The sequence below is a fragment of the Colletotrichum orchidophilum genome (genome assembly GCF_001831195.1).
Source record: "Colletotrichum orchidophilum strain IMI 309357 chromosome Unknown Scaffold_18.1, whole genome shotgun sequence".
Classification (NCBI taxonomy): domain Eukaryota; kingdom Fungi; phylum Ascomycota; class Sordariomycetes; order Glomerellales; family Glomerellaceae; genus Colletotrichum; species Colletotrichum orchidophilum.
In genome coordinates this window covers 88,723-116,333 of record NW_019172974.1, presented here as the reverse complement: position 1 = coordinate 116,333, position 27,611 = coordinate 88,723, and the positions used below count along the sequence as shown (strand labels likewise).

Here is a 27,611-nt window from a genome sequence, read left to right as displayed (position 1 = left end):
TTATAAAATAAAATCACTTCTTTAATTATTAATTTATCACCGGGATCTATATATATATCCCCCCTTAGTCCGTCCAATAAAAACTTAACTTAAAACGTAAATATTAATAATAATTTTAATATAATTTTATTTAAAAATACTATTATAACGAAAATAATAATTTTTAATAAATTACTATTTATAAATAATATAACGGATTTATAAATTTTAATATAATAAAATAAAACTAATCTTATTAAAAATATTTTTAAATATTATAATTATAATAAGCTAAAATATATAATTTAAAATTATAAATAGCCTAAACGAATTTAATAACGACTTATTCTTAAAAAATAAATTAATATTATTTTTTAAAAAATACTTTATTAATTACTTTTTTAAATTATATATTATAATAATAATTACTTAACTTATCGAGATAATAAAGAATAATTAAAATAATATTTTAAAAAACTTTTTAATAGAACTTTTATTATAATAAATAAATAAAAAGTAATTTAACTTTTTAAAATTATTAAAAACTATAATAAAAAATATATTTAAATATTATTAATAATATATAAAATAGTTAAGATATAATTTATTAATTTCCTTAATTAAACAAAAACTTTTATAATAATAAAAAATAAATTAAAAAAAAGAATAATAATTAAAACTAAAAACGACTTATTTTAATTAAAAAACGAGATTTTAATTTATAAAATACGGATTTTAAATAAATTTATTTATATAATAAAACGAGTATTTAATAAAATAATTTAATATTATAAATATTGCTTTTTAATAATAAAAAATTATAACGAAAATTAAATTTATATTTTAATTAATTATTATAAAATTAGCCGATTATTAAAAAGAAATAACTAAATATAAAAATAATATTTACTTTATTTTAATAATAATTTTAAAAACGACTAAAAATTAAAATAAAAAAAAACTTTTTTTAATTAAAAAATAAAATTAATAAAAAAATAAACTTAATTTATAAACTTTAAATATTAAAAAAACGTTATTAATAAGGTATTAAAAAATTAAGCAAAGCTTATTATATAATAAATATTTATATTTTTTAATATTTAATTATAAAAATAGTTTTTATTATTTTATAATAATAAATAAATAAATAGTTTAAAATAATAATGAAAAACGATATATTTTAATTATAATAAAACTTTTTTATATTTAAAAAAAGTATTAAACTAAATAGTTTAAATAAAAAAATTATTAATAATATATTTACGAAATTTAATATTAAAAGACTAAATTACGACCCCTTTTTAAATGATATTAATATATTAAATTACGAATAGTTAATAAGTTAATAATTATTTTATAATTTAAATAAACTTCGCGACGTCGTTTAATAATATATTTAATTAAAGATCGATTATAAAATACTATTTAATACTAATAATTTTATTATTAAAAAGGAAGCTAATTTAATTAAGTAATTAAAATAATAAAAATCTATAAGCTTTTAAAAAGAGCTAGATTAGCTTATTAAAAACTTAAAAAACTATTTATATAACCGATATATTTTAAATATATAATTTAATATTAAAATATTTAAAAATTATAAATTATTTTTTAAAAAAAGAAAACTTATTAATAAAGAAATAAATAATATTTATAATATTATTAACGTATTATATTTATTTATTAAAAAATAAAGGCGTCCCGATTTAATAATTAATTACGAACGGCTTATAAAAAAAGGACAAATATTAACTCTAAAAATATTAAAAAACTAAATAAATTAATTTAAAAAAAATAATAAAAAACGACTAAAATAAATAAGTTTTTATATTTTATAATATTCTTTAAAAAGGAATATTTATAAATTAAATTCTAAATAAACGAATATAATATAAGCGTTATTATTAATAATAACGCTTAGGAAATTTTTATTTTATTAAAAACGGTAAATAAATATAACTTATTATAAATATAAAAAATAAAACTATATATTTTACGAATGAAAATAAATAAATTAAATATAGCGACGGATATATTAATCGGGAGATTATATATTTTATAATATATATTAATAATTAATTAAAATAATTAAAATAAAATATTACGAAAATCGGAAATACTAACGTTATTTTAAAAATTTTATAATTACGAAAATATAATTTACGGATAGATTTAAAAAACCGGTTAATTTTATTAAATAAACTTAATTATTAAACGATTTAAAAAAATAAGTTTAAATAAGTTTTATATAATACTTAACAAATAAAAATAAATTAAATATATCGCTTTTATTAAAATAATAAAATATATTAAATTATTTATATTTAATATAAGTAATTAAAAATTAGACTTATTTTAAACTATATTTAAAAAGTATTAGATCTATATAAAACTATTCGTTTTAAAAAAATAAATAAGATTATTAAAATATAATAATTAAAATATTAAAACTTAAATTAAAAAAAGGAATATGATTTAAGTTTTATTTATTATATTTCATAAATTAATTTAAATACGATAAACTTAATAAATATATTAATAATAAATTTAAAAAGGGTTATATTAAATTATTATCCTTTTTAAAAAAAATACTAATTTTTTTTATATTTAAAAAAAATAAAAAAAGCTTAGATTTATAATTAATTATAAAAAACTTAACGAAATTATTAAAAGAAATTATTATTTATTACTTTTTATTATAAAATTTAAAATAATATTATAAAAAGATTAATAATTTATTATAATAAATTTTAAAAAAGTATTTAATTAAATTAAAATTAAAAAAAAAACAAATAAAAAATAATATTCTGAACTTATAAAGAATTTTATAAATACTTAATTATACTTTTTAAACTTATTAATATACCCGTTATATTTTAAATAATAATTAATTACGTATTTAAAAAATATATTAATATTTTTATAATTATTTATTTTAATAATATTTTTATTTTATTTTTAATTTCGAAACGTATAAAAAATATATTTATATAATATTTTAAAGATTTTAAAATATAAACTCTTTATTAAGTTTAATAAATATAAATTTTATATATAAAAAATAGATTTATTTAATTATATAATTATATTAAAATAAATTTATATATAAATATTTAAAATAAAAGTAATTAAAAATTAGTTTATATTTATTAATATTAAAAATATATAATTATTTTTAAAATTCGTTAACTTTTATTAATAATTTTTTAAAAACTATATTAATATTATTAAATCTTTTAATAACTTAATAAAAAATATATAATATTTATTTAAAATAAAAAATATAAAAAAGCTTTTAAAAGAATTAAAAATTTAATTATTTTAAAATTAATAATTATAATTTTAAATTTAAAAAAACTATTTAAAATTAAAATTAACGCTTCGGATTTTATTAAAAAAATCATTTTAAAATAATAAAATTAATATAAAATATTTTATTTTTATATATTTTATTTTGAAATATTTTATAAAATAAAATTAAATTTATAAATTTATAATAAAGAATTAATAATTATTATTAAAATTTTTAAAAAAAAAAAATTATAATTTTTAAAAATTAAATATAAAATTATTATTTTTATAAATTATAAGAATTTTGTAAATTTTATAATAAATAAAGATTTAAATAAATAATAAATTAAATAAAACGAATTTTTATTTAAATTTAATTTTTAGATTATTTATTAAAAAGGTTTAAAAAATAATAAAAAAATACTTTTGATAAACGATTTAATTATAAAGTTATAGTTTTTAAGGAAATATAAATAATTTTTAAATACAATTATAATAATATTTTATTTATTAAAAAACTTTTTATAATAATTAAAAAAGTTAATATTAGCTTATTTAAAAAAATAATTTTTAAATTTATTATAAAAGTTTATAATATTTAAGTATATAGTTTTTAAAATATTATAAAAATATAAAAACGGATTTATTAATATTATAATAAATCTATTATAGAAATAGAAATTACTAAGGTTATTAAAAATTATAATATTTATAAAAAAAATTAAATAACCTTTATAAGCCTTATAAAAAACTATAACTATTATTAATATTATTAAAAATATAAAATTTCATCTTTTAAAACTTTATTATTAAACTATTAAAATTTAAAGAATTATTTATAAATCTTTAATACGATAGTATTTTAATTATTATCGACCGATTTATTAAATTTATTTATTTTATATTATATAAAAAAATAAATAATATTAAAAAATAAATATATATTTTTTTAAAAATAATTATTATTAACTACGGTTTATTTAAAAAAATAATTTTTAATAAAAATAAGCTATTTACCGTTAAGTTTAAAAGACTTTTAATTTTATAATTTAATATAAATTATATACTATCGATTTTGTTTTATTTATAAATTAATAAATAAACAAAAAAAATTAATTAAATTTTTAAAATATACCTTTATTATTATATAAATTACGATTAAAATAATTAAATATTATTATTATTAATAGCTTAGTTTATATATAATAGCGTAGTTAACGAAAGTATAAAAGAATCTTTTTTTTACCTTAAGTATAGATTTTAATTAATTATATATAAAAAAGTATATAAAGGATTATAAGTTATAAAAACCGTAATAAACGTAAATAAATTTAAAATAATTTAAAAAAAAGCCTTTTTAAATTTTAAATTTATATAATAGTATATAGAAAAATACGCCGATAAATTAAAGATTAATAAATTAATTTTAAAAAAATAATAATATATATCTCTTTCGTTATAATATTAAAACGAAGTAATTAAATAATAAATTAAATTATAAAAAACTTAGACTTTTTAAAATTATTAAAAAGGTTTTACTAATTAATTTTAAATTAAAACTCTTAAATATAATACGATATTATTTAGTTTTTTATATTTTATTTTTAAAATTAATATTTAAAAGATTATATATTAAAAATCGTATTATTATTCAATTTAATAAATTAAAATATAAAGTCGAATAAGTTATTAATTATTAAATTAAAAAAGGATTTAAAAAGTACTTTATTAAATAAAAAAATTATAAATACGAAAATAATATATAAAAACCTATTATAAACTTTTAGAACTCTTAATAACTTTTTAAAAAATATTAAAATTAAATTTAAACTTAAAACCTTTAATTATTATAACGTCCTAATTAATAATGCTAAAAATATTATTAACTTACGCCTCCCGGGCTATTAAAAAAATACTTTTAATATCTTTAAAAAAAAATTTTAATACGATATAAATTTTTTTAAATACTATTTATTTTTAAAAATAAAAGTATTTTAATTTAAAAATAACTTATTTAATTTAATTTAAGCTTTTTAATAAGTCTTAGTTTTTCTTTTATAATTTTATAATTCTTTTTTAAAATCGCGATTTTTTTATTTATTTTTTATAATTTAAATAATCGGATTTTATTACTAAATAATTTATTATATTTATTAATTAAGACTTTAAAAAATATTATTTATAAAAAGTTTATAAATATAAGTAATATTAAAAAAGAATTATATAAAATACTTAAATAATAATATATTTTATAAAAATTAAAATTAAAAAAAGTTAAATAATAAACACTTTAAAAACAATAATTTAAATATAATATTATTTTTATATTTTTATTAAAAAAATAAATAATATATAATAAACGGCGATAAAACGTAATTATTTGTAATTTTAATTTTTTAATTCGATTTAATATAATATTAATATATTTTAATAAAAATATTTAATAATTTTTTAATTTAGGAACGAATAATTTATTTATAAGCTTAAGGACTAGACTTTTTAAAAAAAAAGTTAATATTATAATTTAATATATATTATTAAACTAAAGCTTTATTTTATAAAGTTTATAACGGCTATTATATTATATATATAATAATAAAAACTTAAACGGCTTTTTTTAAAACGGAAAAATTATAAATAAATTATATAACTACGATTATATAATAAAATAAAAAATAAACGTTTATAAATAAATAAGATAAACGATTATAAAAATACAAAACGGATAACTGTTTAATAAATAGTTAAATAATAATAAATAGAAAATTATAAAAGATATTTTATAATTAAAACTTATATATAAAATAACTTAAGCTAAGTTTAAAAATAGACTTTTATAGCTTCTTTAGTAATTAATTTTTATATTAAATTTAACGATTATTGTTTAGTTATTTTTATTAAAAACCTTATTAATAAGATTACGATTAATTACCGAAGCTTTTTTATTTAACGACTTATAGATAATAGCTTTTTTAAAGTTATCTTAACGACGACTATTGTTTATACATATCGTAGCCCCGACTTCTATTAATATAAACTTTACTACGACTAACTAGCCGTAATATAAAAGTATAATATTTAATTTCTTAAGACTCTATTATTAAACTATTAAAATTTAAAAAATTATTAACGAATATATAATACGATAGTATTTTAATTATTATTAATTGACTTATTAAATTTACTTATTTTATATTATATAAAGAGGCGAGTAATATTAAAAAATTAATATATATTTTTTTTAAAATAGTTATTATTAACTATGGTTTACTTAAGGAAATAATTTTTAATAAAGATAAACTATTTATTATTAAGTTTTAAAAATTTTTAATTTCGTAGCTCGGTATAGATTATAAATTATCGACTTTTTTTTTATTTATAAATTAATAAATAAATGGAAAAAATTAATTAACTCCTTAAAATATATTTCTATTACTATATAAATTACGATTAAGATAATTAAATATTATTATTATTAATAGCTTAATTTATATATAATAGCGATGTTAGTAAAAATATAAAGAAATCTTTTTTTTATTTTAATTATGGATTTTAATTAATTATATATAAAAAAATAAGAATTAATATAAAAGTTTATAAAATTAATATAAAAGTATACACCTTACAACGGCATACATATTTACTATCTTAATTTATTTAAAATTATAATATATTCCTACAAAAGCGGTAAAAATACTTATAATAACATTTTAATAACTTAATAACTTAATAACTCTTTTAAAATAATATATATTTTAAATTATTCCTTACGAAGTATTTATAAAATTTTTAAAAATAATAAAAAAATAAATAAATAATTACCTTTATTTTAATTATAACGTTAATTTATAATAAATTATTTAAATAAGAAACAAAATAATATAGTTGTAAATTCTTTTATTCGCTGTTATTTAATATTATTTTTTATTTATTTTATTACTTTTAAATATTAAATTATAATAGCTTTTTATTTATATAACCCTTTATTATTTTCTTTTATTAAAAATATTAAACTAACTTTTTATTTATTATTAAGATTAATTTAAGGCTTAATTAGAAATTAAATAACCTGTTTTTTATAGATTTTTAATTAATAATAATTTATTACGGCTTCCTAGCGGGCGGCTTTATTTACAACTAGTCGAGTTTTAATTATTTTATATTATAATAATTTAATTTCGAAATTATTAGCCTTATTAAAATAACGTAAACTTTATAAAAACTAATTATTTTATATTATTTAATTTATTATAAAAAAATATTTTAATTTTTAAATTTAAAATCCGATAATAAAAATGAAAAAAAGATATTATTTAAAACCGCTATCGTAAATAAACTTTTTATTTATTAAAAATTAATAATTCCGTTATTTTTAAATTTTTTTTATAATAATACGGAATATTTAATTTAATTAATATAAAATAATTATTATTATACTCTTTAATAAAAAATAAAAACGGCCTTTTTTTAAAAAGTATTATTTTATATATAAATTAATATTATTTAATAATTAATTTAAAATATTTTAATAAAATTATAATTCGAAATTTATTAAAGTATTTTAAATAAAGGCCGAAATAATCTCGGCTAATAAGTATTTTATTTTTTATATAAGCTTAGTAAAAATATAATTTTTAATTATTAATTATATTTTATATAACGTTAATAAGTCAATATAAATAATTAAAACTATTAAAAAAATTGTTTTTAATATTATTAAAATTTAATTTAATATTAAAAATAATTTAAATATTAAAGTTTTAATATTAATAGATAAAATAACGAGCTTATTATATTTTTATAAATAAATATATTAAATATAAATATTATAAAATTAAACATTAGTCGTCGAACTCATGATAAAACCTTTTTTATATTTTCTTAAAAAATTATTTTATTTTAATAAAAATAATAGGTTTTTATATAATAAATATTTTATAATAAGTATATAGGATAGTTTAATTTATTATTATATTAATATAAACGTAGTTTTTTTTATTAAACTTCGTTATTATTTATATTATTAAATAAAAATCTTTTTTATTAAACTTATTATTATTATTATTATTACTACCGGCTTTAATTTATTTTTATTTAGTTTTAAATATAATATTAAAATTAATATAATAAATATAAAACTATTATTAATTATTTAAAAACTCTTCGCTAAATATAACTTTTATTTACTTATTATAATTTATATTAATAATTATAAAATAACGAATTAAATATTACTTAATTAATTATTTTATATTTTTAAAAAGAAATTAAAAGCTTTTTAACCTTTCGTTATTAATAAAACTAAATATCATATTATAAATAAATCTAAAGTACATCTATTTAATTATTTAAAATAATAAAAGTTTAAAGCGATTAATATTATAAATATTATTAAAATTATTTATTTTTAAAAATCGTTTTTATATTTAAAATAATAAAAAAAGGTTTAAATAAACTTAATAAAGCGGTCCGGCTTATTATTAGCCTATTTAATAATATAAAAAATCTATTGGTTATTAAATAATTCAATTAATACGGCCGTTAATAAATAATTATTTAGTTTTTTTTAATTTAAATATATTTTAATATTATAAATATGATATTAAATAAGTATAAAATTCGGGAATTACTTTTATATAATAATACGGACGTTATATACTTAAATATTAATATAACGGCTTATATTTTTAATAAAGTTTTTAATAAACTAAGTAAACTTTTAATATAAAAAATAAATAAATATTTTAAAACTTAATTAATAATTATATTAATTATAATAAAAGTTTAATAAATAATATAAAAACTAATTTTTTTTTTTTTACGTTTTTATAATTATTTATTATTAATAACCGTATTTTTAAAACTTTTATTATTAAATACTTACGCTTTTTAAAAAACCGGGTTTATTAAATTAATTATATTAAAACGAATATTATATAAACCGATTTATTTAAAAAATATATTTATATTATTTTATAATACCGAATCCGTTAGGTTTCGTAAATATATTAAATTAATTAAAAAAAACTTTTATAATAAACTCTAAACTATTAAAAATTAATAAATTTAAAATAATATTTAAAAAAAAAGATTTTTTAAATTAAATATAATAAAAAATTATAATTTAAAAAATTAATAAATTTAAAAAAAAAGTCTTATTAAAAAATAAATATAAAAATAATAAGTTTATTTAAAAACTTTATGTTTTTTATTAATAACGGCTTAGTTTATATTATTAAAAAAGGGCGGTTATTAATTTTTTATTAATATTAATAAGTTATTAAATAAATTTAAAAATATTATTAAAATATTTTAATATACGTTATTAAAAATCTTGATAACTATTATTAAAAAATAATAAACTCCGTTTTAATAAAATATAAAAAAAAATAATACGTTAAATATTTTATATTTTTTTTAAAAAACGGCGTATAAAATAAAATATAAATTTAAAATATTTAATATTAAAAAGGGGGGCGTTATAAATAAATAAAAATTAAAATAACATAATAAATTAAAAAGAATCGGTTTTATTAAAAAAACGGTATTTAAAATAAAATCTTAATTTAATTTTTAAATAATAAAGCTAATAATAAAATAATAATTATATTTTTTATAATAACTTAGCTAATAAATCTTTAATTAAATTACTATATAATCAAAAATTATTAATTTTATAAAATTAATTAATATTAAAATAATTATCGATAAAAAAAAAATAATAATATATTTATATATTTACGTTTTAAAAAATAAATTACGTTATTAAAACTATATTTTATAATTTAATAGCGTAAATTGCGCCGGGGTTTAATTATTAAAAATAATATACGTTAATATTAAATATAAAAATTATAATAATAAAAGAAATTTAAAATAAAGAGAATACATAAGAATAGACCGGTAGAATTTAAATATATTAATAATAAAATTTTAGGTTAATTAGGATAATAGATATATATATTATTATAAAGTATATGCCTCTATATTAATTTTATATGCCTCTATATTAATTCCTTATAATAATTATAAAAAAACTAAATATAATATATAAAATATTAAATAATTTAAAAAACTTTTAAAAAAAAGGTTAATAAGTAGTTTTAATTTATTTTATATAATATAACTTTATTTATTTATACAAATAGTAGGAAGGAATTTAAAAATAGCCCGCTTGTTACAATAGCCCGCTTATTATATAAGTAAGTTATATAATATTATAATAAACGGATAATATTTCTAAAAAGAAATTTCGAAAATCTTTAATTATATTAACGATCCCGTTTTATATTAATTAAAATAGACGGGATATTTATTACGGGCCGTTTATTAGTATTTTAATAATAATATATATATATTTTTACGTTTCTTACTTTTAAATTAATTATTATTAATTAACCTATAATTTAGAAATTTTGTAAGTCTATAACTTACTATTCGAGATTATAAATATTTATTTTAAGTTTTTTTTTTATATTTCGTTATATAATTAAAAATATTAATTTCGTAGTATTTAAATATAGGTTTCTTAATATCATTTAATATTACGGTTAATTAATTATAGTAAAAGTTAATATTGATAAAAATCAAGGCTACGATATTTATAAATAATAATCGTTATAAAAATAGCTTTAAAAAAGCTATTTTTTATAAATTATAGAAGGAATAAGGCTTTAATAATTAATTATAATCTTATTAAATAAGTTTTTAATAAAAATAACTAAAGGCGATTATAAGATTTAATATAAAATATTACGACTTAATATATATATAAAACCAAAGCCTTACGTTACTATCTTACGGCGGCTATTTTACTCTATATATAATTAACGTATATACATAGCGAGTCGCCCATCATAACGAGTCGCCTACTTCTAAATACCCTCCTACTATTTATATAAATTAATTAAGCTATATTATATAAAATTAATTAAAATTACTCATCAGCTTCTTTTTTAAAAATCTCTTAAACTACTTAATATATTTATATATTATATCTAATCTTTCCGTAATTACTATATTACCGCCTATACGATTTAACCCTTTTCATACGAATATCTTTTTAATATATATTTTTATTTTTAATATTAATAACCCTTTTTTTTATTTAGATTACCTTGGCCTTAATAATATTAAATAAGCTTTTAAAACGTAATTATATTTTTTTAACCCTCCGACGCTTATTTAATATTTTATTTATTATATAAAGCCTACGGTACTTAGTTTTAATAAAAGCTAGTTTATATATTAATTTATTAATACCTTTAGTTTATAAATTAATAACTTCGTATAAATATATTAATAAACTATATTAATAATTATAAATCCGTTTTTTAAATAAAATAAAGCTTTATACGGCGTTATATATTATAATTAATATCTTTAGGTCCTAAAAGCCCTAGTTATTTAAACGTAAATTAAATAGTATTAGTATTTTTAACTTAAAATCTAAGCGGGAAATAACTATTTTTAAATTAAAAAATATAATTCTAGCTTATTTAAAACTAATTTATACGTTTTCTTTGCCTATTAAAATAAAAAAAGCTATTTTAAAAATAAAAAAAAAGTCGTCTTTAATAATATATATAATTTATATCCGTATTATCTTTTTAATTTTTTTACTATATAAAGCTTTTAATAAATTAAAATAATTAATATTAAAAAGCTAAAGCTCGTATAATAAATAAAAAAGTATATAAAAAGTAATAATACTATACTCTTTATAATAATTATCGAATTTAATTAATTTATAATTATTATAATTATTAAAGATTAAGAGCCGCTTAATACCTTTCGTACGAAATTTTATATATTTTTTAAAATATTCTAACTAATCTAAGCCGATTTTATTTATAATTTATTTATTTTTATTAAAATAGATACGTTATTTAGAAAGGAATTAGTTATTAATATATTATAAAAAAATAATATTTACTTTTTATAATAACGTATAAAAGTAGCGTTTAGTTATCCGTATATATACCCTAAATAATAAAAACCTATTTTTAATTATTAAGCTATTTTATACGAAGCTTTCTATAATAATTAAAAGTTATAATAACTTTTATATATAAAAGTATTCTTATTAAAAAGCCCGTTTTATTAAAATTATAAATATTATAATCGTATATTCCGTATTTTGTAATTGTATTTTATACGAAGGTAAATTAAGTTTAAATAATTATAAAATCCTTAATTAATACTTTTTAATAATTAATTCTATATCGAAAATACGTTTTTAATTATAATTAATATTATATAAAGTTTTCTATTTATCGCGATTTAATATACGTCGCGTTGCGTTTATTAAAAAAGTAATCGGTTATATCTCGTACGTTATTAAATTGTAATAAAAATCCTCAATTAATTAAATTAATAACTCGTTTGAAAATTATAATTTTTTCTAAAAAAATTATTTTTTTTAAATTCGTACGAGTTTTATATTAAAATAATAAACTAGTACGTCGGTCGTAAAATATTATTTTTAAAATATTATAAATAAAAGCTACTTTTCGTACGGATAAATTTAAATCTTTTTTAATAACTTAAAATATAAAAATAATACGACTTTTATTTAAAGAAGAATTTATAATCGTACGTAAAGAAAAATAGTTATTAAAATAAAAGGTATAAAAGGAAAAAAAAATAGGCGACTCGCTATAATAGGCGACTTGTTATGCATATACGTTAATATAAAAAAATATATATTTCTTTTATAAATTAGAAGAGTTATAAAGAAGACATTTATAAATAAAATAAATTAATAAACGCTTGTGATAAAGTTATAAATACTTATAATTAAATATAAGCGCTTATAAATTCTACTAAATACTCACTACCTTATTTAAGTAATTATTAATAAAAAAATACTTAAGAACGGGATTTATATATAATATAGCCTTAAGTAAGGGTTTAAAAATAAACTCTTATAGCTTTTTTAATAATTAACTTTATATTAAATCTTATAATTACTTTGAGTTATCTTTATTTAAAACTTATTTAAAACTGCGATTAATTATTAAAGTTTTACTTACTTTACGACTTATAAATAATAACTTTGTTAAAACTATTTTTATAATAATTATTACTTATAAATATTAAAGCTTTAACTTTTATTAATATAAACTTTATTATAATTAGTTAACTGTAATATTTTTATAACTTTTATTTAATAAGTTAATTTTATAAAAACTTATTGAATAATATAAATAATTTTTATTAAATTTTCTTTTATAAACAGAATCGTAACGTTTTTAATTTTACTTTTTTTAAAAATTTTTTAATTAACTTTTGAAAAGAAATCCTTAGTAAAAACTTAAATTATAAATTTTTTTTTAATTAATTATTAAAGTATTTTATTATAATAATATTTTAATATATTATTATTCTATTATACTAAACTTATATTTAATTTTATATAGCTTTATTTTAACAATTTTAATTATATTAATTATTTTTAATTTATTTTAGTTTTATTTTAGCTTTACTTTGACCTTACCCGGGCCTTACCCTGAACTCACCTAGGCCATCGCGGAAGGTGAGTAAAAGTAGCGAAACTCACCTAGTTCACCCTTTTGGCTAAGGGGGTGACGTCCTGAAGAAGCTACGAATGTCGATTTCATGGAATGGCAACACTCCTGGCAAAAATGAGACTCTCGAATTGTACCCGCTTGCTTAGCCTAAATTTCGCTTGATTATGATCTGACCTGGCTCGGCAACGACAATCTTGAAGAAAAGTGAGGCACAGCTAATATGGGTCGCTATGGGCCGCTGGGAGTGGACTTTGCCAACGCACCAACACACCTTTCCGTCAGAGACGGAACCCTGGACCCCATGGAAAATTGCATACTGGGCACAGGCATATACGAAGCCGCCCCACAAGTTATCCGTTCCAGCAGGCAGACGTTCCAAAAGTCCACTCGGGACCCAAGAAATTCTTTCCGTCGTAGAACAAACTTCATAGTTATGTTCATAGGGACCAAGTAACCACAGTAATATTCAGACATTGTTTCCCGTGTTTTCATTTCTCCATATCAGTGCAAAATAGCGCGGACATAGCACAATAATCGTTGCAATCTTCAAGTCCATGGATCTTTCCTTGCGATGGCAATGGGACTACAGAAGGCTACTTGGCGATAATATTCGCTGCCTAGAAGCTTCAATAGTAATTCACACATTCCTATTTGAGCCTAGACCGAAGATAATGGTCATGATGGTGGGTCTGTTCATGAGTTCATGGGAGCTAGACTATGGCCTCACACATTTAGTCACGTAAGGGGCACAGCGGGCGGCTAAGCTCATTATCCCAGCCAACGAAGATCAGAGTGATAATGATCCAGGCCTTCTTTTACAAGTATATAAAGCCAGTATTGTCTGCCGTCGGAATGCTCAGACTTTCTTCATTATCAATCCCATCGTAATACATATTCCCAGCCCTCTAGCAACATCTCCCAAGCCAAACATACAGCATTCACCATGCAGCTCAGCACTGCCCTCATCTCTGTCGGTCTCCTTGTCACAGCTCCCCTTATTGCTGCCGACAACTGCAATGCGCCCCTCGACTACTGCGGCTCCAGCCTACTGAAGAAGGGTTAGTCGACCACCAGTTCCCTGGACTTCTCTCGCAGAGTTCTTTTCTATATCATGCTCATCACTCTCTTGACAGGCAATTACAGAGACCAAATCCTTCAAGCTCTCCTCGTTTCTGGTCAGTCAACTGACTACAATCACATCAACTACTCTCTCTTCAACTGTCTCGGCGGCGAGGGCGGTGCCATCAAGTTCATTACCTTCTGCGGAGGCAGCTGTAAGGATAACGGTCAGGGCAAGAGCGACAAATGCTAAGCCCCTCGCTTTGATTCTTGGCCTTGATAGTCCCTGACTTTGCAGGGACAATTAGAGCACATGGGATTGCTCGATTCACATCTGTCGAATAATAGGATGTGGGAAATTTGGGTTGTGCTGTCATGAAGCACGGATGAGCTCATAGATCGTTGGCTTTGAGCTGTTTTAGTTTCGCAATACAAAGACACAGTAACCCCCATGCTGTATTCTGTGACCCTAACATATGTACATATGTTGGGAACTAGACAATCCAATTACATGCAGGAGTACCCTTGATTAATGAGTGGCATGCAGCGGTGGAATTAAGATTTAAATCAATGACAAGCTTGCGTGTAGGAGTCATATCTAAAGTTTTGCTGTCCAGGAAGTGCTTTTTAGCTATCCGGGAGATGGTCCACCTATTTTTAGCTCCGGCCAATGAGAGCGCTCGGGGTCCCTAATGGACGTCGTTATCTCGATTTTCCAGTCGTTTTGGTCGCATTTCTCGACAAAGAAGACGGCGCTTTCGCGCTTGCGCTCATGATGAGAGCGTCAGCGCCCCATCAACAGAAATTCTAAGCTTGAATCACTGGACGGTGCTCCTGAAAACTCTTCTCCATCTCTGACTTTAAAAATGGTGAGGGGAATCGCCTCGGAGTACACTGCAGCCGCGCGGCACCTGCCCGAATCCGAACGCAGGGAGATGGCTTCTTGGCTCCCGGGCTCTGTCGCTCGACTCCGCGACAACAACGACCACGATAACAAACATGCGCTTCGTCGTCAGATTAAGGCATTTCTATATCGGTGCCCGAGACCAGAGAGAAGGAATGAAGAGGAAGAATTGATGTATCTTGATGGTCAGTAGTTAGTACTTCAGTACCCACGTCATAATTACCATTCTCACCCTGTCATATGAGAGCTTATGTCATTACGAGGTTAATCTCCTCGCCTTTTGGTTGAGGGAATGAGGGAATCAACAAGTTCAAGTTGAAAGGCGGGCGCTCTGAGGCTCGTCTCAACCCAGTGCTTGCGGTGATATTAATGCACTCCTCATAGCACGGCGTCGTTATTGGAGTGAATGGATCTCCGATATTTTGCCGACTGCTAACATTTCCGATCTTATAGGCAGCTATCAGATCATCGGCAGCTACGATAGCGCACAGCCTCGCTGCATCGCAGCACGAGCTTCCTCGAGAGACATGATTCCTATAGGACAAGTTACTAATATTTTTACAACCACAACAGCGGAGGGCACCCCATATTCACAATAATGGATCGTATTGAGGCTTGCTAGGCGGTAACCGTTAGTGCCAAATTGTAGATTCAACGCAATTCTCGATTGGAGGATGATATGGGGCTTTCCCCTTTACTCCGTGTCTGTCTCCAGCAAGCCTAAGAATGCATTATTAAGAGGCGGTAGGAATGCGGAACTATGTGTGTATAATGTTTACGCTGCTTGTGAGCCTACTAGGGACGAGTGTATATTTACTTTTTGTCGTCCGATTATACGGGATATACTTCGTGGGCCGTGTATTTATACCCGGTAGGCCGCCTGCTTTAAATATATACGTATTTGATAGTAAGCCGTAAATTCGGCTTTTTTGGTTTGCTTATATTAAGTAGATAAAAGCCCGTTTTAACGTACTCGTGACGGCCAGCTAGTTATAGGGTAGTAAGTTAATAGAAGTTAAGGCTACGAATAATTGCTAAGTAGTGTTCGTAGTCGGAATAATATTGCGAGTTATGTTTGTAAGTCGTAAGGCTTTAGTAATTAATTATCGTTTTGTTAAGTGAGGTTCTTAATATAAGTAAGCTAAAAACTATATTAAGATTTAATATAAAATAAATTGCTAAAGAAGCTACGGAACTTATCCTTAAGCCCGGCTCGAGTTTATACTTTTGTCGGATTAGAAGCTTAATTCGACCTTGAGTCAGCGCCAGCGCAAAGGCCATCTAAGGGTCTTTATATTAGCGTTTGACCGGCGATTTAACCCACGGTTGAAACCTTTTTTTTCTACTTTACGTAGAGATTAATATAAAAATAATTAACTTTTCGTGACTACGGTTCGATTAAATAAATTACTTTATAATTACATAAACTAATATTAATTAATAATTAACCTATTATTATAAATTAATAAAGTTATTAAAAAAATAAAAAAAATAAACTTTTATATCGAATAGGATAAAAAAATCGCGTTATCTTAACCTTTTATAAAAATTAAAAAAATAACTTTTTAAAACCGGACGGAATAAAAGTTTTATAATTTTTTTAATTTTTATTAAAAAAGAAGCGTTTATTACGTTAATAACGCTTTTAAACGGTTTATTAATAGAACCGTTTAAATTAACTATTAAACGTTAAAAAAATCTTTTTTTATACCTTTTTTAGTTTTAAAAAACCCTTTTTTTTAAACTTTTTTTTTATTTTTTATAATAAATATATAAATTTATAAATTTTATATTTATATTAACCGTAATCGAATTATATAATATTAATACTTATTTTATAACTTACAAAATATAAATATAAAATAAAAATATAAAAAGTAAATTACGTAATTTATTTAATTTTATAAACGTAAAAAACAAGCCTTTAATAAAAATATATTAAAACGCCGTGCAATTAAGATTTAAAAAAATCTTTTAAATAGATTTTATTTAATAAATATAAAACAAACCTTATAAAATCTTATTTAATTTACCTTTTTTTTTAAATTTTTTTATTACTTTTTAAAATAAATAAACGGAATACTACCTTAACGACGATTTATAAATAAAAACGAGGCTATTATAAAATTTCTAAACTTAACTAGCCTATTATAAGCATTTGCCGTATAAAAATAAAAAAGAAATTAAAAACGGGTTTAAAACGTATTTTCTTATACTTTTCGAAAGGAAATAAATTACCAAATAATAATAATCCATTTAATAAATATATACGCCTCCCGGGTATTTATTTAAAAAGAAACGTAGGTATTTAAAACGTTGTTAAATTATTTATATTTACTATAATAAAATATAATAAAACCGTTTAAATTAAATAAAAGGAATTTATAATAGTAAGAAACGGCGTTAAAAACCTATTTATAAAATAAAAAATAAATATAAAGAATATTACGAAGTAAACCTAAAATATAGGAACCTATTTAACCTTTAATAACGAGTTAAGTAACGATAGGAAGCTGCCGCCGCTGTTTTTAAACGGGTTAAATTTTAGCATATTAAAAGCCTATATAAAGATTACTTTAAGTTCGAATATAGGCTATAACTTAACTTTTAATAAATTAAAATAATTAGCGCGAATAAAGGTACTTATACTTAATTAATAAATAACTAACCGTATCTAAGCTTATTAAAACGATTAAGTATATAATACGAAAAACGATTTAAACAGCAACTAAATTAATACGGCCTTACTCTTTTTAATTTAAATATACTAATAAAAACAAATCTTTAAATAGCACTTATTTCACTACGCAAATAATAATATTAGTAAATAACTAAACGATTAATTTAAATTAATAAACGAACGGATTATTACGGAATTTAATAAACTTTTTTATTATAATAAGGTATTACTAAACTAAACCTTAGTAAAGGACCTTTATAAAACTTTTATAATAACGGTAAAAATAATAGATTTTATATTTTAGTTTTAAACGTAAGTTAACTAGGCCGCTAGCCGGTTTTAGTAGTTTATTTAATAAATTAAAAGGCTTAAATTCTTATTTAAAATTATAAACGGAGCTATCTCGACTTTAAAATCTATATTAAATAAAAAAATATAATTAAAAATAAAGTTATTATTGTTTTTATAAACTTTTATTATAATTAACGGATCGTTAGTAAGAATAAAGCTATTTAGCTTTATTTAATTAAATATAAATATTAAATGACGATTAATACATTATAATTAACGCGGCTTTAAATTTTATTTTAAACCGGTTATAAAAGTCTAAACTTAAAAGCGGCTAATATACGGTAATTAACCGATTTAAATAAGATTTTTTTTTTAAAAAAAGAAGTACTTAAAAAGAAAATATAAAGTTTTATAACAAACTTTAATTATATTTTATAATTATTTTAAAAAAACCGGGATTTAAAATTATTAAGATTATTTAGTAATTATTATTGTTTTTATTAAAAAAGTTAAGGAATATTATTATTAAGTTATATATATAATAATCGATCGGAACGATTTTATTATAATTATTAACGCTTTTTAAAACCGTTTTAAAACATTAGATCGAAGCTTAAGGCTTTTTATTAAACTTAAAATTTTATTATTTAGATCGATAATAAGAGAGATAAAAAGTAAATTAAAAATAAATTTTTTTAAAAAGCTTATTTATAGATTAATAGGTTTAATAAAACCTAATTAATAAAAAGAATCGATAAATAAAAAGTCGGTTATTTATTAATTATAATTTAATAAATTAATAAGGTAAAATACGTTTTATAAAACTATTTTAACGATTATAAGGCGCTTTATTTTTAATTTAAAACTAATTTTAATATTGATTTTTGTTAAAATAGTAAATACGTTCACCTTTTTATTTACCTTATTTAACAGTATTATATAAGCAAACTATATATTATATGAATTTACGGAAAATATAAATTAATATTAATATTAATTATATAAGCAAAACTGTTTATATAAGCTTACGTAAGTGATCGAATATATTAGAAATTAACGTAACGCTTTCGAGCTTTCTTTTTATAGGATTACGTATTACGATTACGTAATCACTTATAAATACGCTTATTAATTCGATCTTTATTAACAAGCCATGGAATATTCTAGTAAAAGGTTTTTATATTTATATAAAGGCGTAGTTTTACTTACTTAGACCTTTCTTTAAATAAGTAACTCCTTATATAGTAATTTAAATATATTACTCTTTTTACTTTTCAAAGACTTTAGTTATTTACGTATTACTACCCTTTTATTTATATATTCTTATTTCTATATAAATATTATATATTCTTATCTTTTTATAAGGATATATTTGTCTTTTACCTCTTAAAGTAATCGTATAAAAATATTTAAACTTAATTTAATATTATAATTTTTAATATATTACCTATTAAGACGCTTTTTTTTATATTTAATAAATATAAATTACTTTAGTATTATAGTTAAAAACTTTATAAACAAGATTATTAATAATAAAGCGTTTAAAATTATTAAATAACGATAAGGCTACGCTTTTATAAAGCTCAAGACTAATATTTTATTAATTTAAGATTTTATAAAAACTAAACTACGGCGTTTTTATTAAAAATTCGGTCATTTATTAGTTTAAAAACTTTATACTTTATTCAAATAATTAAATGATGATATTCAAAGTATAATAATAAAATATTTAATTAAGTTTTATTATTAATATTAAATAAATACGTAAAGCCTACAGCGATTTAAATTTAAAATTTATAACGAATTTAATTTTAATTAAGGAATAATAATAAATATTTTCTATTTAAATAATTAGCTAGTTCTTTATATAATTAATTCAATTACTTTTTTCTAAATAAAGTAGTTTTTTATTAATTTTTAAATAAAAACGGTTTAAATAGTATTAAAAGCGTAATAAATTAATACGTATTAAAGCTTATTTAACGATATATAAATTAATACCGGAATTGATTTAAAATTTATTGAATTTAAAAAGAATATTAAATTATATAAAATTAAATTAAAAATAGTATTGATTAAGGCTTATTATAATATTAATAAAATATAACGACCCTATTAATAATTAAAAAAAGCGTTTAAAATTATTAAAAATAAAAGCTTTAATTTTATAAATAACGATTATTTATAACCAATATTAAAATATTATAATAATACTACTGGACTTTAAAATTTAATTTTAATATTTTTAATATTTAAATCGTATTTTAAAACTACCGTTTCGTTATTATTATTCTTTAATTTTATTTAAAAAGTGTAAGTAATTAAAAAAGTAATACGAGCTTTATAGAATCTAAAAGTAAAAAAGTAAATTAATAAAGCCTTAATAATATATAATAAGCCCGATATATTATAAAATCTTAATATTTTATTAAACTTAAATATATAAGTTTAAAAAGATATTTTAAATAAATAAACTAAATTATATAAACTAATTTTAATTAATAAGCGTTTTTATATAATTATAAAGGATCGAAATTAATTATTTAAAATTATGATAACAACGATCTGTTTATATAACTAAATAAATAAAAAGATAATTTATAAAGAAAAAAAAAGCTAAAAAAATTAAAAAAATTACTATTTATTTAAAAAACCGAAAACCAAATTAATTAATTAAAAATTGATTTTAATAAGATCGTTATAATTAATAAATTAAATAATTAATTACTAAATCCGTTATAATAACGGCGAGGCCGGCCTTAGAAAACCTTAATTTTATAACTTTTTAACTATAGCAAATTAATTAACGATTATGCTAATATTTTTTATTTAGTTAAAAGAAAAATAAATTTTAAATTAGTTTTTAATTTATAAAAAAAAAGGATTATTATTATAAAAAATTAGCCTTACGAAGCCTCGGATCTCATTAAAATAAAAAGCTTACGAGATTAAAAAATATATCGCTTCGTTTTATATAATTTAAATAAATACGTTAATTTACGGATTTTTAAATTATATATAATTTAAAAGATTAAAAATAAAAAAATAAATACGTTATATAAAAAATCTCGTTATATAATCTAAAAATATAGCGATATTAAAAAAGTAAAATTATTTATATAATCGCCGATAGTTTGAAAAAATAGTTAATAATTAATATTAACTTTAATCCTTTCTTTTATTAGAGTCGGATATTACGTATAAAACAAAGATATTACCTAAATATATACGTAATCCGTTATTAATTTAATATAAAAATCTTTACTTACTTTCTTAAAAAGAATAATTCATAAGTATTTAGAAGGTACGATTATTAAAGTATTTAAATTATATATAAGTTAATAGAATTAAGAACTTATTAATAAGTAACTTATTGCAATTTTTATATTAAATAGCTAAGTATAATTATATTAACTTATAACATATATTTATTTATTTTTAATTATTTAAAAGGAGTTTATAAAATTGTTAAAATATAAATAAATAATACGCTAAGCGTATTTAATATCGAATTTATATAAAAAAAATAAAAAGTTTAAAAAGGCTAGATTTATTATCAAATTAAAAGAGATCTTTATTATTAAACTAAGAGGTAATAAAGTAAATAAGAAGTGAAAGTGAGAGAAAAGGTTAATAAATAGTTACTAAATAAATCGATTGTATTAATGATGGATTTAACTATTAAACTGAGAAGAAAAGTCCTCTATATATAATCTAATAATTATTATATATAAACATATATATTACTTATATACGAATTAAGTTTAATTAGTTATTAAATATAGTTTTAATCAGTTTATTTAGTTATATAAATATTGAACTTTATGAGAATACGAAACCTTATATAAAAGATTTAAAAGGCCCTTTTTATTAAAAAGGTTTTTTAGTTCGAACGTTATTTAAATACGTATCTATAAGAACACGTTTAAATCTATAACTTTAAAACAGAGATATATATTTAAAAGTATATATTTATATACAAAATATGAATCATTAAAATTATGAAAAATCGTTAATTTTAAATATATTTATTATAGATTTTAATCTTTTATAATAATTGAGATATATCTCTTTATATTTAATATATATTCATTATTATATTATAGGGTACTTAGAGTTTTCTAGGGTACTTAGAGTTTTCTAGGGTACTTAGAGTTTTCTAGGGTACTTAGAGTTCTCTAGGGTACCTAGGAGGTATAACTTTATTATAAGGTACTTGAGAAGTATAAATCTATTCTAGGGTACTTAAGATATATAAATATTAGAATAATTAATATTTATTCTAAGTATTAACTATTTATTAACGTTTAATAATAGAATCTTTATAATTAAAAGTAATATTATCGTTTTTTATTAAAAAAAGTAAAGTAAAAAAACTACTTTTATTAGCTTTATATTACATAATTAATAGAAAAGATATTAAGTAGAGTAGGTAAGAAGATCGTATATTATTAATATTTATTAACTTAAAGTAACGTTTAATATTATAAAAATAATATAGGCTATAAATATAATTAAAAAAGACGTTACTATACTAAATAAACGGTTAAGCTAATAAGTAATAAACTTAAATCGTAAGCTAATTTATTATTTATTAAATTTAGTTTTTACTAAATTTTACGTTTTTGTTAATAAATCGTTTTTAAATAACGTAAATTTAATTTTTTAATTTAAATATATTATTATTTTAATAAACGAGGTGATAAAGGACGACGAATTCACGATTTATAATAATATTGTTTATTATTTAATAGTCAAAAATAAAAGAGTTATTAAAAGTATTTTAGTTTTAAAAGTTTATAAAATAGTTAATAACGTCGATTTTACTTATAAAATCTCTATTATATTTAAATAAATTATAAACCGATTAACCTTATTTATAGTACTAATAATCGTTTATACATATTTAATTTATTATATAAATACCTCATCAAGTTAAGTATTTTGTAAAAGAAAAGGCTACTAATAAATATTATAGTCTTATAATAATTATATAAGCGATATAAAATTCTTAAGATTTATTGAATTAATAATAAAAATAATTTAATAAACGCTTTTATTAAATAGAACTTAAACCTAAGCTTAGAACAATTTATTAATAATAAAACGATTTTAATATATATAAAAGAATAAGTTATATAAAAAAGGCTTAAAAAAAATAAAAAAAGAATTATAAATATTATTTTTATTAATATATTATTTATTATTATGAGATTATTAAATTACTTTTTTAATTATATGAGTTTGATAATAAAAGAAAGATAGTTAGTATCGGATTAGAAACTTAATTTAATTTCGAGTTAGCGTTAGCATAGGGGCTATCTAAGGGTCTTTATATTAGCGTTAAACCGGCGATTTAACTTACGATTAGAACCCACTTTACGTAGAGATTAATATAAGAGTAATTGACCCTTCGTTATTACGATTCGATTAAACAAATCACCCTGTGATTACGTAAACCAATAACTTTATTAAAGTCCCGTTTTTATATAAATACTTTATTGGTAATTATGATTGATTTTTGAATTTTCCTTTGCCCGGTTTTCAGCCGGTCTTATGTTAGTAGCTATGCCTAGATAACTTAAGCGCTATTGAAAATCCTTATGTAAATATACAAGTCTCTTCCATACTACACTCTAAGGCCTTTACTAACCTTTTTTAATAGACTTACTAAATTAAATTCAACGGCCACTACGATTTAAACTATACTACTTTATTTTATTATGAATTTTTATATTCTTACGATATTTTATATAAAAATTAAACGATTCTAGCCGTCTTGGCCCATTATAAAAAAAGCGGAAGCGTAAAAAATTATTTATTTATAAACTATTATTAAAAAAGGCTTATGTAATTTTTTTTTTTAGTTTTGTACAATAGCTCTGAGAAGTAAAGAGTAAATATATTTTTATAAAAAAAAGAAGAATATATAATATTTATATAGAAATAAAAATATATAAATAAAAGAGTAGTAATGCGTAAATAACTAAGGTTTTTTAAAGTAAAAAGAGTAATATAGTTAAATTACTATATGAGGATTTGCTTATTTAAAGAAAGGTCTAAGTAAGTAAAACTACGCCTTTATATAAATATAAAAACCTCTTACTAAAGTATTCTATAGCTTATTAATTATAATAAAATTAATAAACATATATAAAAGTAATTACGTAATCGTAATACGTAATCTTATAGAAAAAAAACTCCCGAGCGTTCCGTTAATTTTTAATACTTTTGATTACTTACGCAAGCTTATATAAGCAAGTTTATATATATAATTAATATATATATTAATTTACATTTTTCATAAATTAATATAATATATAGTTTACTTATATTATAATTTAAAATAAGGTAAATAATAAGGTAAACGAATTTACTATCATAATAATTTATAATAATTAAAACTATTTATAATAAAAAGCTATTCAATTTTGTTTATATAAAGTTTTTAATATTTTTTAAAATATTCTAATTAATACAAACCAATTTCTTTTTAATTTCTTAATTTTTATTGAAATAAATATATAATTTAAAAAGAAATTAGTTATTAATATATTATTAGAAAAAATAATATTTACTTTTTATAATAATATATAAAAATAACGCTTAGCTATTTAAATATATATTTTAAATAATAAAAACTTATTTTTAATTACTACGCTATTCTATATAAAACCTTTTATAATATATAAAAATTATAATATTTTTTATATACGAAAATATTTTTATTAAAAGCTTATTTTATTAGATTTATAAATATTATTATAAAATATTTTAAATTTTATAATTATACTTAATATAAAAGTAAACTAAGCTTAGATAATTATAAAATCCTTAATTAATACTTTTTAATAATTAAATTTATATTAAAAACATATTTTAAATTATAATTAATATTATATAAAGTATTTTATCTATTACAATTTAATATATATTATATTATATTTTTTAAAAATATAATTAATTATATTTTATACGGTATTAAATTTTAATAAAAATCTGTAATTAATTAAATTAATATTTTAGTTTTAAATTTTACTTATTTTTAAGAAAGTTAATTTCCTTAAATTTATATATGATTTTTATTATAATAATAAATTAATATTAAAAAATTAAAATATTAGTTTTAAAATATTATAAATAATAAAAACTTTTTAAATAAATAATTTTCAATTATTTTTAATAATTAAAAATAAAAAAATAATACGGTTATTATTTTTAAAAAAAAGCTATTATTATAAAAAAAATATAAATAATAATAGAAATAGCCCGTTTATTTTAATAACCCGCTCGTTATATAAGTATTTTATTGTATTTAAAAGTTTTAATTTAAAATTAATTAATAAATCCTTTTTAAAAGTTTTAAAAAAAACTAAATTTTTTATAATTCAATTTATTATTTAGTTATTTTATTTAATAGTATAATAAAATAGATATATTAATTCTTTTAAAAATAATTTTTTAATTTTTAATTTATTAGCGTATTTCCTTATATATTATTAAATAAAATTTAGATTTTTTAAAACTATTTTTTAAAATTTTCTTTTTAACGCTTATTATAATCTTTATAATTTATTATTTTTATTTTAAGTTTTTATAAGTGGTCGGTTTAAAATTTTAATTAAAATAGAATAGTAAATATTTAATATTTTTATTTATTATATTATTATATATAAATTAAATTATCAGAAGTAATTTAATTTCATTATCTTAATCGTAATTGATTTAATAACGGAAATTTTATTTAAAAATTAAGTTTATTTTTTTATTTTGGTTATTAATTTATAAATAAAAAAAATCGATAAATTATAACATATATTAATTTACGAAAAATAAGCTTTTTAAAACTTAATAATAAATAATTAACTTATATTCGATATACTTTTTATTAATAAGCTATGATTATTAATAATTATTACAAAAAATTAATACATTAATTCTTTAGTATTATTTACTTTTAAATAAAATATAAAATAAATTTACTTATTAAATTAATCAACTATAATTAAAATATTATTAAGATATGTTTTTATAAATAGATTTTTAAATTTAAGTAGCTTAATAATAAAATCTTATAAAATGAAATATTATATTTTTAGTAATATAAGTAATAGTTATAATTTATTATAAAGCTTATACAAGAGATTTCTATTTTTTTATATAAATTGTAGTTTTTAATTATTAAGGCGATTTTTATATATATAACGGTTTTATTATAATATTAATAAATTTATTTTTATATTTTAATTATTTTTTAATAATTAGTTTCCAGAGGCGGTAGTCTTAATCAAAAGGAGATACCCGAAATAACCGAGGAAATGGGTCCACTCCGGCTTACATCTCCAGGTGAAGGTACACGAGACAAGGGCAGGAGCTAACAAGGGGTGAACTCCTTGGGCACCAGACAGCGCATTTGTAGTAAGGCGATTGTGAATTTCTGTCAATTCGTTGTAAAATAGAACTTGGTGCGTATATAGTTCAGGTTTGTATGTACACATACATAGTATTTAACATAATTTATAGCAGGCAAACGCTGCTTTTAAAGGCATGGAGAGTGGCTCACCATAAACGCTCGAAAGTATGAGCACTGCAACTGCATCTCCCTTGACAAATCTTAGCATCGCGGAAGCTTTGCAGTGACGGGGATACTGATGTAAGCGGGAAAGGAGAAAATGGATTTACGTTTATGAACTGGAGTAACTTAGTGGACATCGTCTTTGCAATGCTCATTCCTTCAAGTAATAAAGTCAATGCATTTACTTTCTCAACCTATGAATCGGTGATCCTACCAATTCACAGGAGGCTTAGTGTGATGAAACTTATGAATGCTGATCTACATGTCTATCGCTAATGTCTCTTAGGCCTGAACAACTGT

The 27,611-nt window shown here is 18.6% G+C and overlaps 3 protein-coding genes across 3 annotated transcripts; all 3 read left to right on the top strand.

The window, feature by feature from the left end:
• Nucleotides 1–4,751: 4,751 nt before the first annotated feature.
• CORC01_03051 (uncharacterized protein) lies at nucleotides 4,752–4,955 on the top strand (the record flags this gene model as incomplete). The annotated part of the gene is made up of 1 exon (XM_022614701.1): nucleotides 4,752–4,955. A coding segment is annotated over one exon (204 nt), but the record flags the coding sequence as incomplete, so codon positions are not given.
• Nucleotides 4,956–6,441: 1,486 nt separating this feature from the next.
• Nucleotides 6,442–6,591, top strand: CORC01_03050 (uncharacterized protein; the record flags this gene model as incomplete). The annotated part of the gene is made up of 1 exon (XM_022614700.1): nucleotides 6,442–6,591. A coding segment is annotated over one exon (150 nt), but the record flags the coding sequence as incomplete, so codon positions are not given.
• Nucleotides 6,592–14,745: 8,154 nt separating this feature from the next.
• CORC01_03049 (uncharacterized protein) lies at nucleotides 14,746–15,114 on the top strand (the record flags this gene model as incomplete). Its single annotated transcript, XM_022614699.1, has 2 exons — nucleotides 14,746–14,860; nucleotides 14,936–15,114. 2 exons carry the CDS (start codon nucleotides 14,746–14,748, stop codon nucleotides 15,112–15,114), a joined length of 294 nt encoding a protein of 97 aa, XP_022478701.1.
• Between the last annotated feature and the right edge of the window lie 12,497 nt (nucleotides 15,115–27,611).